Raw genomic sequence first — 15,517 nt, 5'->3', positions numbered from 1 at the left:
GAGCATGCAAACCCAACCACTTGGCCACAGGGCCAGCTCTCTCATCTGTGTTTTTGAAAGATATTTTAAGAGTATAGAATTCCATACTTTAAAGATTCTCCTCCACTGTCTTTTCACTTTCATTGTTTCCAAAGGGAAATCTATTGTATTCTTATCTTTGTTCCTGTGGGCACAATGTGTCTTTTTTTCTGTCTACTTTGAAGCTTTTTTATTTATCACTGGTTTTAAGAAATTTAATTATAATTTGTTTCAGGATAGTTTTCTTCATGTTTCTTGTGCTTGTAATTTATTAAGCTTCTTGGATCTCTGACTTTATAGTTTTCTTCACATTTTGGAGCTTTAAGCCACTATTTCATCAAATATATTTCTGTCCCCACCTCTCTCTCCTCTCTCCAGGGACTCCAATTATATACATATATATATGTATATATATTAGGCTGCTTGAAGTTGTCCCATGATTCACTGGTTTGCTCTTATTTTTTTTTTTTCGTAATTCTCTTTTTTCTTTGTGCTTCATTTAAGAAACTTTCTGCTGCTATGTCTTCAAGTTCACTTATCTTTTCTTCTTCCATGTCTAATTTGCCTTAATTAAATCCAGTGCATTTACCTCTTGTGCACTTAGCTTTCATCTCTAGAATTTCAGTTTGAGTCCTTTTTTAATATATTCTATGTCTCTACTTAACCTTTGAACATATGGAATATAGTTAGAATAACTTTTCAACATTCTTGCCTGAGAATTCTACCTCAGTTCTGGGTTGTATTTGTTTAATGATTTATCTTCTCACCCTAGGGAGTATTTTCCTGTTTCTTTGCATGCCTGACCATATTTATTGTATTCTAGACATTGTGACTTTTACCTTGTTGAGTGCTGGTTATTTTTGTATTCTTATAAGAATTCTGAAGCTTTGTCCTAAGAGGCAGTTAAGTTACTTCAAAACAGTTTATCCTTTCAGGTTTTGCTTTTAATATTTGATAGGGAGGACCAGAGCAGTATTCAATGTAGAGCTAACTACTCCCCACCACTGAGGCAAGACCCTTCTGTGTACTCTACCCAATGCCCTAAGAATCAGGAGGTTTTCCAGTCTGCCTTGTAGAACTAAGCATTATTTCCAGCCCTATGTGAATACAAAGCATTGTTCTTTCCACTCCTTTCAGGAGGTCTTTCCCTGGCTTTGAGTAGTTTCCCCACAAGTATGCACTGATAGATATCCAGATGAATACTTAAGGAAGAACCTCTCAAGATCTCCAGAGTTCTTTCTCTTTGTGCAGCTCTCTTCTCTCAGCACTCTGTCCTTTGAATTCTAGGCATCTTGAGTCGCCAAACTCTCAGCCTGAAATCTTCAACTCTGTCTCCTCAACTCAGGCCATCTACTATACTGTATCTGAGATTGCCTTCCCTGCACTGCAACCTGGAAACTCTCTTAAGACATTAACTGGAGTAATTTAAGGGTCCATCTCTCAGGGATCACTGTCCTTCATTGCCTGATTCTAGAATCTTTAAAAACATTTTTTTGTATATTTTATCTGTAGTTTGGTTTCTTTCAGGTGAGAAGATAAGTCTTGGTCTGAAGCAGAAGTTGTGTGCATGTTTTTTACACAGTTGAGACCATATTGAATCTTGAACTTTTTCTAGTTAATATTTTATCATAACCTATTACCACTGACAAACATTCCTAATTTATTTTTGGTGTGTTGCTACATAATATTATGATGTATAAATATATCAGTTTTGCTATGCATCCTTTTTTACCAGGCTTCTTTCTGGATATAATATTTCCAATTATAAATAATAATATGATATTTTTGTGAACAAATCTTCATCCACATTTCTCAATGATTCTTTTGGACAGATTTCAAGAAGTGAAAAAACTGGGTTAAGGAATAGAAAATTTTTTGAGGAAAAACTTGATATATATCACCCATTGTTTCATGAAGGTTTTATCAATCTACATTCCTGGCAGCAGATATGACTGCCCATCTTATTGAATCCTCACCAACATCATTTTTCAAGATCTTTGCTACTCATATTTGTGAAATTGGTGTCTTGATCCAAATTGTGTTGCTCTGATTATTGGAAATTGAATATTTTTACGAGTTTATCAGTTTTTCTATTTCCTCCTTGTGAATTATATATTTCCATTCTTTTATTGTCTAGTAAGATATTAGAGCGTTCCAAATCAATTTGGGTGAGCTCCCTGCCCTTACTTTCTTACAATATACTCCAGCCATATATGAACCCACCATTTTTCACGGGTCTTTTTTTGGCTTTGCACATGCTTCTGCCTCAGCCTGGAAGGTTCTCCTTTTATAACCTTAACATCTTGGAAACTCCTTCCCTATTTCAAAGAAGAAGTGGCCTTCTCAATAACTTCCTTCTTGCCAGTTCCTGGGTAGACTAAGATCTTCCGTCTTTGAACATCCTGCCATTATGGTATTTATCTTATTGGTTTACATGCCAATCAGTGCATGTATATGTAAGCTCCTTGAGGAGAAGGACTATGCATTTTCATCTCAAAGCCCACACATTGGACTCACAATAAATGCCCAAAAATACTTATTGAATGAGAAAACAGTTAAAAGAATACAACTGAGACAAACCAAAACAACAGTGTTCATTCATTTAGCTAGCATTCATTGAATGCCTACTGTGTACCACCTGAAAGAAATTCAAACCTCATTTGTAATAATTCACTTCTTTTAAATGGCAGTCTATTGTTTTCTAGCCATTTTTCTCATTGGCTCTGTTGAATACAGTTAATGACCACATTAGATCTAATATTAAAATAGGACTTAATTGAACTTAGACAGCCTCCAGTCTGTTCCCATCCTGCAATCTCCGCCTAAATTCTTAAAAGCAGCTAGCTTTAGATGGCTAGACATCTGCGTAATGGCTTCCTTTGGACCCTTTTCTTTCCAGCTAATTGATTGGCTTCTCTCTGCTAAATAAGCGCATCTCCAGACATGGCACCCACTCCCAGCCCCACAGAAAAAGCAGAGTATGTTTCCTCCTCCCACGTACTTTATAATTTGTGGTGTCTGCGTGTGGATCAATCCTTGAAGGATTTGATACCGGCCTATTAGAAATATCATTTCCCTCAAAGCAAAAGGTAAAGGTCACAAGAGTCTCTCCTGATAAGGGTCTTTTTGTACCTCCCCTCAGTTCTTCAAATTCTTTCTCCTACATATATTCGTGAGCAGTTACAGTATTGTAAGGAGGGTATGATTTACAGGAAGGTACAAACTTCTTCGCAAAAGCTCCTTGCTGAGTCAGGCTGAGTTGGAAGACTAACGTCTATGGAAAGTGAAAGTTTTGAAGAGCCTGACTCCAGTCTCCAGAGGGAAAATGAGGCCAAATCCATGGAGAAGTATGGGCAGTACTGACTTCAGCAGGTAAAGATGGAAATAGAGTTTCTGTTTATAGAACCCTCACTAGGGTGCAGTGGTGCATGTAGGGCCATCCCAGGATATGCAGGGCCCAGGAAGTTTTGGCTTTTTTTAGAGCCTCTGTCTGTACAAATAATTGGATGCTCCCCAAATCAGCATGTCAGCAACGTTCCGTTTGTCATCTCATGTCATGCTGAGGAAGAAATATTGCACCGACAACGAAGTGATCTGCTTGCCAGGCTGTCCTCCTTGAATCTAGGGCTGGCCATGGAATCTCAGGACAACCCCATATGCATGTGTTCTGGAGTCGTCTTCAAGGTATCTAGTCCACCTCACTCAGGTGGCGGGGGTCAAAGAGCATCCCAAAGAGGGAGAAACAGAGACCAGAAGCCCTGCCTGAATGGTACTGCCAACCCAAGCCCATCTCAGGCACCAGAGGAGTACTTTAGACATTTCAAGGAAAGTCTCCAAAGTGTAGGGCCTCCTGAGGCACAGGGCCCAGAGCAGAGGCCCGTCTTGCTCAATTCTAAAGGCATTTCTGGATAAAGGCATTATGAGAACATTTCCTTAGAACAGGAAGCTGGCCCATTCCACAAGCCCAACACTGAGTCAGAAAGTTCCTACCACACCGCATTGTTATTGTTGCCATAGACTGTCAGCAACTTGAGGACCAGGTCAACCTTCTGTTTTTTTCAAACTCCCATGTCTAGCACGAAGACAGACCCATAGAATGTCGTCAAATAAATGTTAAAGGTTCTAGCTCAGGACATGTTTGATTTGCATTATGCAATCAAGCATTTTAGAGAAATGAATAGTGTCTTGAAATTAGGATAGAAGGCTTAGTTCAACCTTTCTGGGTTTCAACGACCTCATCTTAAAATGGAGGAGTTAGACCAGCAGATCCTTAAGGACCTTCCAACTTTAGATCCTAGGACTTGAATATCTATGACTGGTCCTAATCAGGGAGAGATCACTGGCTTCCCAAGAAGATGGAAGGGATTTAAACCCACAAACCTAGCTGCCAAGGTTTAATACTTGTAGGAAACTATTCATTCCACCATCAGCTACAGGCTTGGAGTCAGGTGGTGAAGGCACTAATCACTCTGTCACTACGTTGAGCCTGTGTTGTCCACTCCCAATGTCAGTATTTGTGAGGCTGGGGTGGAATCTTTTGTTCCTAATCCAAGGCATTTGAGTCCAAGTGACCTGGAGCACACAGCTTCTGAACCCCCAATGTGAGCCCCTGCCCTGGAGACCACAGAGTCTAATTACATTGAACAAAGAGCAGCAAAAGTCATGAAGCCATTAATGGAGGAGTAGGGGGAATGAACACCCAGGGAGAAATTCAGTATCTATTTTGAGAAACAGGAAAATTTGCTTCTTTGTCTCAGTGACAAAGTAGCTGAGTCACACAATCCCTCATGATCTCAGGGAACCCATTAGCTTTGGTTGAGTCTCCACTCATCTGTCAGCTACCAAGATCGGATAAAGCGGAATGGTGTGATGGTTGGAGAAAGCCCAGAAGGCCTGGCTCTGGGAAAACATAGTGATGTGTAAGAAAGGAAAAGAGGAGCAGGACATTTTTTATAGCTCATAAATTGAAGATAAAATCACCACAAAGAGGTGCCAATGAAGCAATGACCAGTAATCCTGCCCTCAGACAAAGCTCAAATGCCAGAATGCCCTGAGATCGGGCCTTTGAAGGGAGAAGATAACCTAAAACTACTCCAAGCACAGGGAGTTAAGACAACAGGAGACTAAGCTGAAGAACCTGCTTATGAGGCTTGGTAAGGACCCACCATCCATCTCCTCCTGTCGCCATGGTGTTTAAGCCCAGGTAGAGCACATGGTATCTGAACCCCAGGGCCCCATAGCAATCCAGACCCCCAGGACCCCTGAGCCTGAAGAGTAGAAATCATAGCATGGCAACCCTGTTGAAACTTGAGAGGACATTGAAGGGGTAGGAATATTGGAGATGCTGTCCTCTGTGAGGATGAGACCAGCATGGTCCTGAACACACTTTCTGACTTCCTCTGTTCTGGAGAAAGGTCCAGAGAAACTGAAGGTGAAAGATGAAGGAAGCATCTCAGCTTGTGGACAGTCCTGAGTCCTCTTTTTCAAAGTGTGGTGTGTCGGTCAGGGAATACAAGGAGTTTAAGGACCAGCCTCTGCTAGGAAGACTCAACCCATTTCTGACTGACTGTGACGTTTTAGGCGAGGCAAGGCAAGCCAGCAGAGTGTTAAATCCTAGGAGATATGCTGATAATAGCAGCTGATAACTCAGCTTCGAAGGTTGGATTAAATGTTACGGTGTAACGATACAACAGGATCAGAGGGAATTGGCCGTGCCTTAGAAATGGTCAAGCAGACAGACAGTGGGAATGGCCATTATTATTACCGAAACCCTAAGGCCCATCCTGGAAATGAGAGAAAAAAGGTGCAACTCCTAGCAGAAGGTTTTGAGACGTGGAACAAACACAAGCTTTTCTAAGGTCACAGCATGAGTCAGTCACAGACAAGCAATCCATCTTTGTCTTAATAAATTTTCCTACTTAGTGAGCTTGGATAGCACAAAGACAGCTTTGGTGCAGATAAACAAACTTGTCCGCAGTAGGACAAGCAAGCCAGAGCTAGCTCACCCTGACCCAGTGTCATTTCTCCCTCCCTATTTCTATAAAAAGCTCCCCCATAAATTCTAAAGCTCCAGCTGAAACAATTACCAAACCAAATACTGGAAGCTTATCCCAAATAGGAAACAAAGTTTTCATGTGAATGCTGCCCCTCACACACCCTCAAACTCAGATCGTTTTCTGTCAATCTCAGTCAGTTCCCCAGACAGCTCTAAGAGACAAGACTCAAGTTTTCCTTCCCTCCAAAGAGTGAGACCCTTCTCTTCCAAGCTGATGGTTGCTGCCTCTCACGCCCTTACAACGAGTTCTCTTCCAGAAGGTACCTCAGTCCCTCATGCAATGGAATTCTGGGTAGGCCTACCACATCATTTCCTGAACATGTCTAGACATGATGGAACCTCATATACGGAGTTGGCTTGGGATCAAGGAAGTATAAGGTAACAGCTGTGAAGTGCCTACCAGGGCACACAGTATGTACTAGCTTTTATTTACAAAATATTTTTAATTGAATAATTTCTTTTGAATTGAATTAAGAGCCTATCATAGTCCAAGCACTTTGGTAGGACTTATGGAGAACAACAAGATAAACAGAATTTGGTTTCTACCTTTAAGAAGTTTAGAATTTCGAGGAGAGAGAAGGCACACAGTTCAACATAGTACAGAGTGAAACCCGATATACTTCAAAGGAAAATATGAACAAAGTGCTGGAGAAGCACTGAGGAGGGAAGATTCCTTCTGTCTGGTGAGGCGGAGCAGGTACCATCAGGTGGGACCTGAAGGATGGGGAGAACTTCTACCATTCAGTAAGGCAGCGATGCCACTCCAGAGGAAGGGAGGACATGAGGAAAGACCTGGGACAGGATAGGGCAGGCCACCTGAAGGGATAGTTGGCTAGAAAGAGAGATGGGAGGAGGAATAAGAGACAAGGATGGAAATGGAGCTTAGGACACATTCTTAATTGCTTTGAAGTCAGAGAAGACCAGTTAGAGGTCTGTAGGAGCAGCACAAGGCCAACAACAACTGTCAGACTAAGGTGATGGTCATGAGGGAACAGGCGCAAGCCAGTAAAGATAGATGACAGTAAAACTGTGCCAGCATGGTGGGTATTTGGGAAGTGAAGAAGGCCTGGAATAGCCAGCTCCCTTGGGAGTGAGGGCTGGCACAAGGCCACAGAGGGTTAGTGACACTGCTCTGCATGCCCCTTTTCTCTAGAAGGTGTGCGGTTGGGGCTTCTGTCATAAATCTTACCCTGAGTACTATCTGGAGACAGGGCTTCATCGGAGGACAGCTGCACAACTAATTTTGGGTTTGTGCTGGAGAAGTAGGGCAGGTTTAATTTCCAGGGCAGGGAGGAGTCATAGTGACACAACACTGGGCATCTGCTCCTACAAAGGGAACCCAGAATAACTCTCCCATAGCTTGCTACCGTTTGGAGGACGGTACTCAGTAGAGCTATTCATGTCCCCTGACACATCACTTCATCCCCTTCCTGGAAGACCCCTTCAAACCCACAGGTTTCTGGCATCCAAGTGGAGTTGAGTAGAACTCATTCGGGGACATCTTAGCTACTATTTGGAGGATGGAGCTCATGGGAGAAAGTGAGTACAGGCAACAATTCCCCATCTGCATGCTCTCCTCCAGTTCTGCTGCCTGATCTGAAGCAGACAGCCAAGTATCCAGTATAGTTTACATTAATGATGATTAACAATTAACACCTCAAAGCTTACACAATTTTTGCACATTACTTCCTAATGCCCATAACAAACCTAAGAGGTAGAACTTGATATTCACACTTGAGAAATGTGCAAGTTCAGTTAAGAAAGGTTAAATGACTTGCCAAGGAACCAGTTAGAAAGAGGCTACAATGCAGGTCTTCTGGCTTCAGGCCCTGTGTTCTTATCTTGCTGTTGGGGGCTGGGGGTAAGGTAGAAAACAAGGAAGCTTTGGGAAAGAATTCAAAAGCAAAGGGAACAGACATTTATTTAGCCTTTGATAGGACAGAGCCATTCCATTGAGGGGAAAGACTCCCCCTATCATTAACCAAATTGTTCCATGAATATGAGCCATTTAGATGGTAACAGAAATTTAAACAAACTTTAACTGTTCATGATTGTCTTACTCATGGTGGTTTAGAAATAAAATGCTGGGAAGAGACTGTGGTAGATACTCCAGTGGTGGTTGAAGAGCTAAGGTTCATGTATCAGACAGGGTTTAAGCCCCAGCTCTTTCACTTCAACCCCAGCATGTTACTTAACTACGTTCAGGTCCAATTTTTTTCCCCCTGTAAAATTGGGGACAGTAATAGCACCTGCCTCGCAGAGGAGAGGAGAGGATCAAATGATATAATGCATGCTAAGAGCTTAGCACAGGACAGGGCACATAATAAACACTATGGCAATGACAGCTATGTTGTAATGGCTGGTGGGAAAGCTTCTCATCTATGGAGGTTTGGTTCTAACTTGGCCTTTGGCTCAAGAAGGGGAATCATCTTGCCCAAATTTTACAGAACAGACCAGAAATGCAGAAATGCATCTGAGGTCACTGAAAGGTTCTTCTTGTCATTAGAAACATCCACTTCTGTTAAACCCTGGTGTTACTTTCCCATTTTCCCAAAGCACCTTGATCAGATCTGTTCCTGAATTCAGCTCCCTTTGCAGGAGAAAAAGAGCAATAGAGATAGCGACTAGCGGGAGTCTCTGAGAAGAGGGCTTCGGTGCATTGTTGCTTACTCCCACCAGCTCAGCCTGAATGGGAAGACAATAAAAGCTATCAGGACCCCAGAAGGGAAGCGGCCTTGTGCCAAGGTTAGCTGAGAAGGGCTTTCTAGAGAAGCCCTCCAAACAACATGGCACCCAAGCAGCAAAGAAGAGATGACCGGGTGAGATTCATATGTGGATGGGCCCAGCAGACACCATAGATTTTCACATAATGTAGGAGGAGCAGCCACATATTCCCCAGCTGCCAAACAGATGAATGGAAACAGCAGCAGATTAGAAGTCGCCTTGAGAATAGGACAAAACAATAAAGTTTGTGGATGGGTGACCGAAGAAGACGTTAAGACTAGATGTGAGCAGCAAAGACCTCCACACAATAATAAAAACCAGACATATCCAAACCATACATATCCAAATGGACATAAATGGAAGTCTAAGATGGAAATAAAGAATAATTGCAGAAAAATCAGGAAAGTTAAATATTTTGTCACTGAGTCCGTGACTCTGAAGTTTTCTACCTACTAGATAAGGATCCTTTGGTAGAATTTAGTTGAATCTCATTTTGCAATCCATTTGCACTCTAGAAGGGAGGTTAGTAAAACGAGGAACATAGAACACTGACCCCCAAAAAAGAGATGGTCCCCAAACAAAAGTAGTTCCTTGGCCAAATCCATTTTGGAACAAGGGTATGCTATGTACCCATCTTGGATATTCCGAACGTGTGTTGGCTTTACAAAGACTCTAAGAAGTCATATAGTAAAGAAATCTACCTAACTTTGTTTAACCCCGTACTTCTCAATATATTTGATGAGGAAACTTTTTTTTACTGAGATATAATGCATTTCATTCTAAGAAATGCTGGCATAAAGAGCTGCAGGTGAGAATGGATGATAATGGCATTCCTGTGGTGACCCAAGAGAAAAATAATCAGGTGGAACATGAGCCTAAGATTGATGCTAGAATGCGGAAAATATCATGGCTGGGCATGGAAATGCTACTTTGCCAAACGACCCCATATATCTTGGAAATTGGCTGAATTTTTTCCAATATTCTTTCAAGGTCCTTGCTGAGTCACTCCCATAAATGATAGATCTTAATGGTTCCAAATATCTCTAAAGCCTTTGTGTCTAACCATCTTCCTTTTTAAGTTTGTGATTCACTCCACTCCAGCAAGCAGGGCCAGACAGAATGGGCTGAGTTTCATTTTTCAATCATAAAAATACATTTCAAAACTGGCACACAATTGTGATGGACTACTGTAAGGCCCAGATTTCATATCAGAAATTTAATTGGCTGACTCTTTAGAGGCCCTGAGGAGCATCACCTTTCGCTGTCTTTTCTGGACTGTCTTTTAAAGACTAAACTCACTATCATAGAGTTGCTGTGAGTAAAAGGGATACCTGAAGTCTTTGGGCAAAAAACGTAAGCGTTTGAGTCAGGAAGTTCCAGATTCAAATCCCAACTCTGCCATTGCCTCGCATTGTGATCTTGGATAAGTCTCTCTCCACATTTTAGTTTCCTCATCTGAAAATGAGGATAATAATATACCCATTCAGGGTTGTTGTGAGGATTAGGGGAAATGACTCATGGGTGGGGAGAGATGCAAGTTGAGATAGAATGAAGTCATTGCATCATACGTACAAAGGGAAGTCATCACTCAGCTGAACTGGAAGCACCATGAGAATATATTCGAGGCCATCTCATCTCCGCGTCTATTATAAAGAGGGCAAAAGTACTTGAAAAAGTGCTCTGTACCTGATTATTCGGGTGCGCTTCTGCGTATAAGGGGTGATGACCTTGAAAAGCAGTTCCATCGCTCCATTAATTCCCAGCATGGCTGCAGTGGTGACTGGGAAAGACAAAAGCACAGTGTTATTGAGCCATCTGAAACAAGCATTATTTTCAGCATTACAAGGTAAGCCCAAAAGGTAGAGGAGGTCCATCACCTTCCTTGTCAAAGGCAACTTAGAAGCAGAAAAACTCTATGGTCTTTTCATCCCTATCTTGGAAGCTATGATCACCTGAAAAGCACACGTTGTCTTCTCACACGTCTTCTTCTCGAAGGGGGCCCAAGCCACAAAATTATATTTTTCATTTTCTGATGGCCCATTGCACTTCTCCACTGTATTCTTAATCAGAATAGTCAAGACAGTTACTGAGCAGAAGATTTTTCTCTAAGTAGATCTTTGAGTTTCCAGCAATGACTTCAGTTCAAGCTGTTTCACCCACCACCAGATTCCCAAATGATACATACAGACATGCACGCACATGCATGCACACACTACCGGTATCTTAGAAAACACTTTCTTTGGCATATTCTGCCACTTGGAGACTTTACAATGAAGAAAAGTCACAAGACGAGTTAAATTTCAATACAACTCGGACTGACTCCTTTAAAACTTTAAGGGGCAACTTAATAAAGAAAATAACTCCCTTTCTTTTCCACCCTGGTTCCAAGTCCCCCTACAACTTTTGTACTTGGACCTCCCATGACTGAGGCCAAAACTTGACTATGTCTTTCTCCATTAGAATGTCAAAGGAAGAATCAGTACTCTTGCTCAGAAGTAACTGGCCTGGGAAATTTTTGGTTTTTTGCCCATTTGGATGGTTATAAAAACATAGCCTTAGATTTGAATGATAGAAAGAAACTCAAAGGGGTTTCTGGTCAGCCAGTGGCTTCAGATAAGTATTTTGGACACAAAACCTCTGGATGCAACTTCCATCTCCAATGATGCTCCAGCCTCTCTGCAATATCCCTGGTACCTGACTCCATTCAGTTCACTCGAAGAGCTCTTGCCATGTCAAAAAATAAGAGGAATCCACAGGATACAAGATAGAGTCAGTTTTGCAGGGGGTAAAATTTTCAGTGGGAGAAGGAAAGGTCATCTTCCAAAGTATGACTCTCTTTTCTCTTTTCCTCCACTGCACTGGTGTGGTAACACAGAGACCTAGGAATGCCTTGTGCTTTGTCCCAGGAAATATGAAGGGGAATAAAGGGGTCGTGGAGAAGCAAAGAGAGAGAAACAAGGGAAGCTTATGCTGGCTTGCTCGAAGCCTTGGGAAAGGAGGATAAATGGAAATCTGAAGGCTTTAACATAGTTCATCCCAGTACAGTCCACCAGAGAGAGACTGAGGCTGATGTTTAGCTGTTACAAAGAGTGCATGTTCCTGAAACATCCTCATGTCCTTCCTGAGGCTAGTACAGCCAGTAATTGCCTGGACCAAAATTCAGGGCTTTGGCATCCTAGTCCTGCCCATCAGTCTTCCACTCTCATGGTGACTAACTCAGTCCTCACTTCTAAATTGAGAAAACATGCTGGAGCAATCTCTTGGCAAATAATTCAGCAAAATTTTATTATTAAGTAGTTAGGGAAGAAATAGTTTTAAGAGCATGGAGTATAACATGGAAGACTTTAGACTTGGAATTGGGAGAGGATGACAATAAGAAATCCTCACTGAGTTCTTCCATGCGGGATGCCTGCCCAAGGTTAGACCTCTGGCAGCTCTATAAACGTCCCCACTGGCCATCTGAGAGTTTCCTAAAGGTTCATTGGCTGTTACAGAGCCATTATGGTTCCAGTGAACTCCTTCTACAGACAGGAGGTGTTTAGAAAGCTTGCTAGAACATTCAATAGTGGCTAATAATTCACCAAAGAGAGAACAATTCATAGGCTTCGTCAACTCTGCTTGCCTCTCATCAGTAAAGTCAATGTATAGAGAGTGACAGTGTAATTTTTTAAATATCTTATGAAGCCGTTAATTGGTACAATAAATGGAGTCTCAAAATGAGACAACTGGACACCTTCTCATGTCCACAGGCAAATCGCAGCATTTCTCAGAGCCCCCTGCTGAAGGATTCTTCAGTATCTCCACAACAAATATACATAATAAGGAAGGTGAATTGTTCAGCCTAATTATTCTTCAGGAAACCAAAATGAGATATGTCAAATCTTGTGCTGATGGCAACCTCCAAATGGGGTTAGCACACCTGGCTACTCCTTAATGAGAGTTGTCCTTTACACAAAGGCACAGATTCTCACTTAAAGATGGGTTTTATTAGAGATGGGTTTGTATGAATCCTTTCAGCCTCTCCCAAACATTTTCTGGTCGACATGTATGAGTGTGAGTAGAGGTTCTGTCTGTAAACAGAGAGTCAAGAATCTCTCTCTTTATTCCCTAGAAATATCCTCTCATTATGGGTTCTCCATGCTTATTAAAGGGATCAACCAATAAAATACATTCCTACTAACCATTTTAGTAGTTCTGAGGATAGTTAGGGGAAAAGTCACCTGCTTACTCCCATCATGTGTGTTCTTATTACTATTTCAAAGGACTGAGGGAAAAGAGTAGAGCCGAGAAGGGAAACTGACACTTACTGAGCAACTACTATGTGACCAGCATCCTTGTGAACATTATCTGACTTATCCCATCTACCAAGTCTACAAGCTCTTATCACTGCTATAATGGTACAAAGGAAGAAACTGAGGTTAAACAGGTTAAGTGCCCATGTCATATGACTTAAGGAATAAAATCGGCGTCAAAGCCAGGGCTTCCTGGCTCTAAGCCCATGTTCTTTCCTCTAGAGAGCATTATATCAAATTAACTGTCACTTTCATCCTGCAGGAAAGGGGCTCAGAAAGGAGAAATAAAAGTCTATGCTCGTTATATGTGAGAGAGGAAGTATAGAATCTAATCTATTAATAAGAATTGTCTCCATATGGAGAGCAGAATAAACATGAATTTTGGAGTTAAAAACTCAGCCCCCATAACTTACCTGCATGAACTCAAGCAATTACTTCACTTTTTCAACCTTTATTTTCTTTTTCTTGGCTATAAAATGGTAAGTCTAAATAGAGGATTGCTATGATCAGAAATAAGCCAAATCAGGAGATAGCAAATAAATATCAACACATGTGCAGCAAATAAATATCAACACATGTGCTATGATATATCTAGTGACCTGAAGGACTATGTTGAGAAGCATTGTGAGATAAAATTTGGTAAAGGATGCTGTGATCAATGAGTAAGGTCAGGGACATAGCGGGGAGATTTGTGATGTGAGGGTCGTTCTTGATAGGTGTAACACATCACACTGTGCCCTGAATATAAGGACTGAACAAAGTCTGCCCTCTCCAGCCATAAGTGTTCCTCAACTCGTAGTACTAAGAGAGAGGCCTAGAGTGCTATAATGTGTTGTTCCCAAGGGAAAACAAAACAATATTGACATCTAACTTCAGGAACAGGCTCAGGAGTTCTACCTGGTTGAGCAGGAGATAAAGAAAAAATTTCTCACTGCCACCGCCTCTAGAACATAAGGCTCCTCGTGGTTTATTTATCTTGTTGCAACCACATATGTCCACCCACACCCTACTTCCAATCACACCCCCAAATGGTTTCCAGGTGTCCCAGCCCAGGTCTGGAAGCCATCCCAGAGAGCCACAATTGACTCACTTACCGCTAGCGGCAAACACTCGCAGAGCCCAGAGACAGTGGAGGAGGTTCTGGCTGTGACACAGGTTTTTTCTGGCCAGAATCAATGTCACATCAAGTGCTTCCAATTCCAGTGCCTTCTGTCCAAACTTTTTATCTGTAAACACAAATCAATCCATCTTAATTGTGTTTCACATTAATTCTGAATGTTGTACGATGCATGGGGGAGAGGAAAGTAAAAATGGCAGAGGGCGGAGGATAACCATAGCCAATGAGACTTTTCAGATCTAGTGGGAAATGCTAAGTATGTCCCCATTCTGTCCCCCTTTGGAGCAGATGACTCAGAAGAGTTAATTCAGGGTACACGTATGGTCCATTATTCTTCAAGTGATATTTACATGAAGCCTTGTGGGCTGGATGACTCACATTCCCTTATATGTAAGGATATTTCTGGTTGTCTTAAAACATGAACTACAGTTTAGTATAAATTTCCTCCGTTAAGACAGTTTTAGAACTAAAGATACTTAAATTACGCATCAATCAAATGCAATGCCTGCACCTTGATTGGATCTTTCTTTGAACACGTCTATAACAGATATGTTGGGGACATTTGGAGAAACTGAAATGAGTATAAATTATGCGTGTATTATTAGTTTTGCTAGATTGGTGATCATGGTATTTCTGTTATATAGGAAAATGTCTCTTTTCAAAGAAATACACTCGAAAGTATTTAGGAACAAAATGCTATCTGTGGTTTTCCCTAAAATATTTAAAATAAAAATAAATAGGTAAAGGAAATAAATAGGTAAAGGTCTAACAATGGTTAGACCTAAGAAATAGGTATATAAGAAGTCATCTTTCTATATGATAGAGAACTTTATAATAAAAAGTGAAAATATAATTGAGGAAAACAAAATTTTCTCCCCAAATTTCTCTAAATTATTGATCCAAATAACCTGATATTTATTGTCGCACATAAGTCACTATTATTTTAATAATTAGTGAATAAGCATAAAAGACAAGGGGAAAGTACATTTTATTTCATGTTCTTGGCTCCCACTATGATAGCAGGTGACTGTGCCACCTGTCACATTTGTTGGTGTCCTTTCCAAAGTTCAGTGCCCAAATCATCAGGTTTGCTTTCACAGGAATAGAATTACAGTGAGACACGTCACAGATGGAAAGGAGGAAAAGAGACAATATCCTAAACCTCGCTGACCAACATTTACCTCTGGATCAAAGGACACCACAAAGAGATTGTGACTAAATTCATGGAACCCATTCCCTTCATGGAAAAAAGAAACCAACCCAGCTCCATTCATGAGCAGCCAAACTCATTTCTGTTCTCTCCAGGTCAGC

At 41.4% G+C, this 15,517-nt stretch overlaps 1 protein-coding gene across 1 annotated transcript in view; it reads right to left on the bottom strand.

Moving 5' to 3' along the window:
- AGBL1 (AGBL carboxypeptidase 1) overlaps window positions 1-15,517 on the bottom strand; it is a 737,428-nt gene that overhangs the window by 655,711 nt on the left and 66,200 nt on the right. The window contains exons 4-5 of the mRNA XM_046654855.1: window positions 14,184-14,315; window positions 10,484-10,577 (exon numbers count right to left, since the gene is read on the bottom strand). Of these exons, the coding sequence (XP_046510811.1) occupies window positions 10,484-10,577; window positions 14,184-14,315 (226 nt within the window). The remainder of the gene's footprint in view (window positions 1-10,483; window positions 10,578-14,183; window positions 14,316-15,517) is intronic.

Source organism: Equus quagga, chromosome 2 (genome assembly GCF_021613505.1).
Source record: "Equus quagga isolate Etosha38 chromosome 2, UCLA_HA_Equagga_1.0, whole genome shotgun sequence".
Lineage (NCBI taxonomy): Eukaryota > Metazoa > Chordata > Mammalia > Perissodactyla > Equidae > Equus > Equus quagga.
This window is presented reverse-complemented; position numbering and strand designations above follow the sequence as displayed.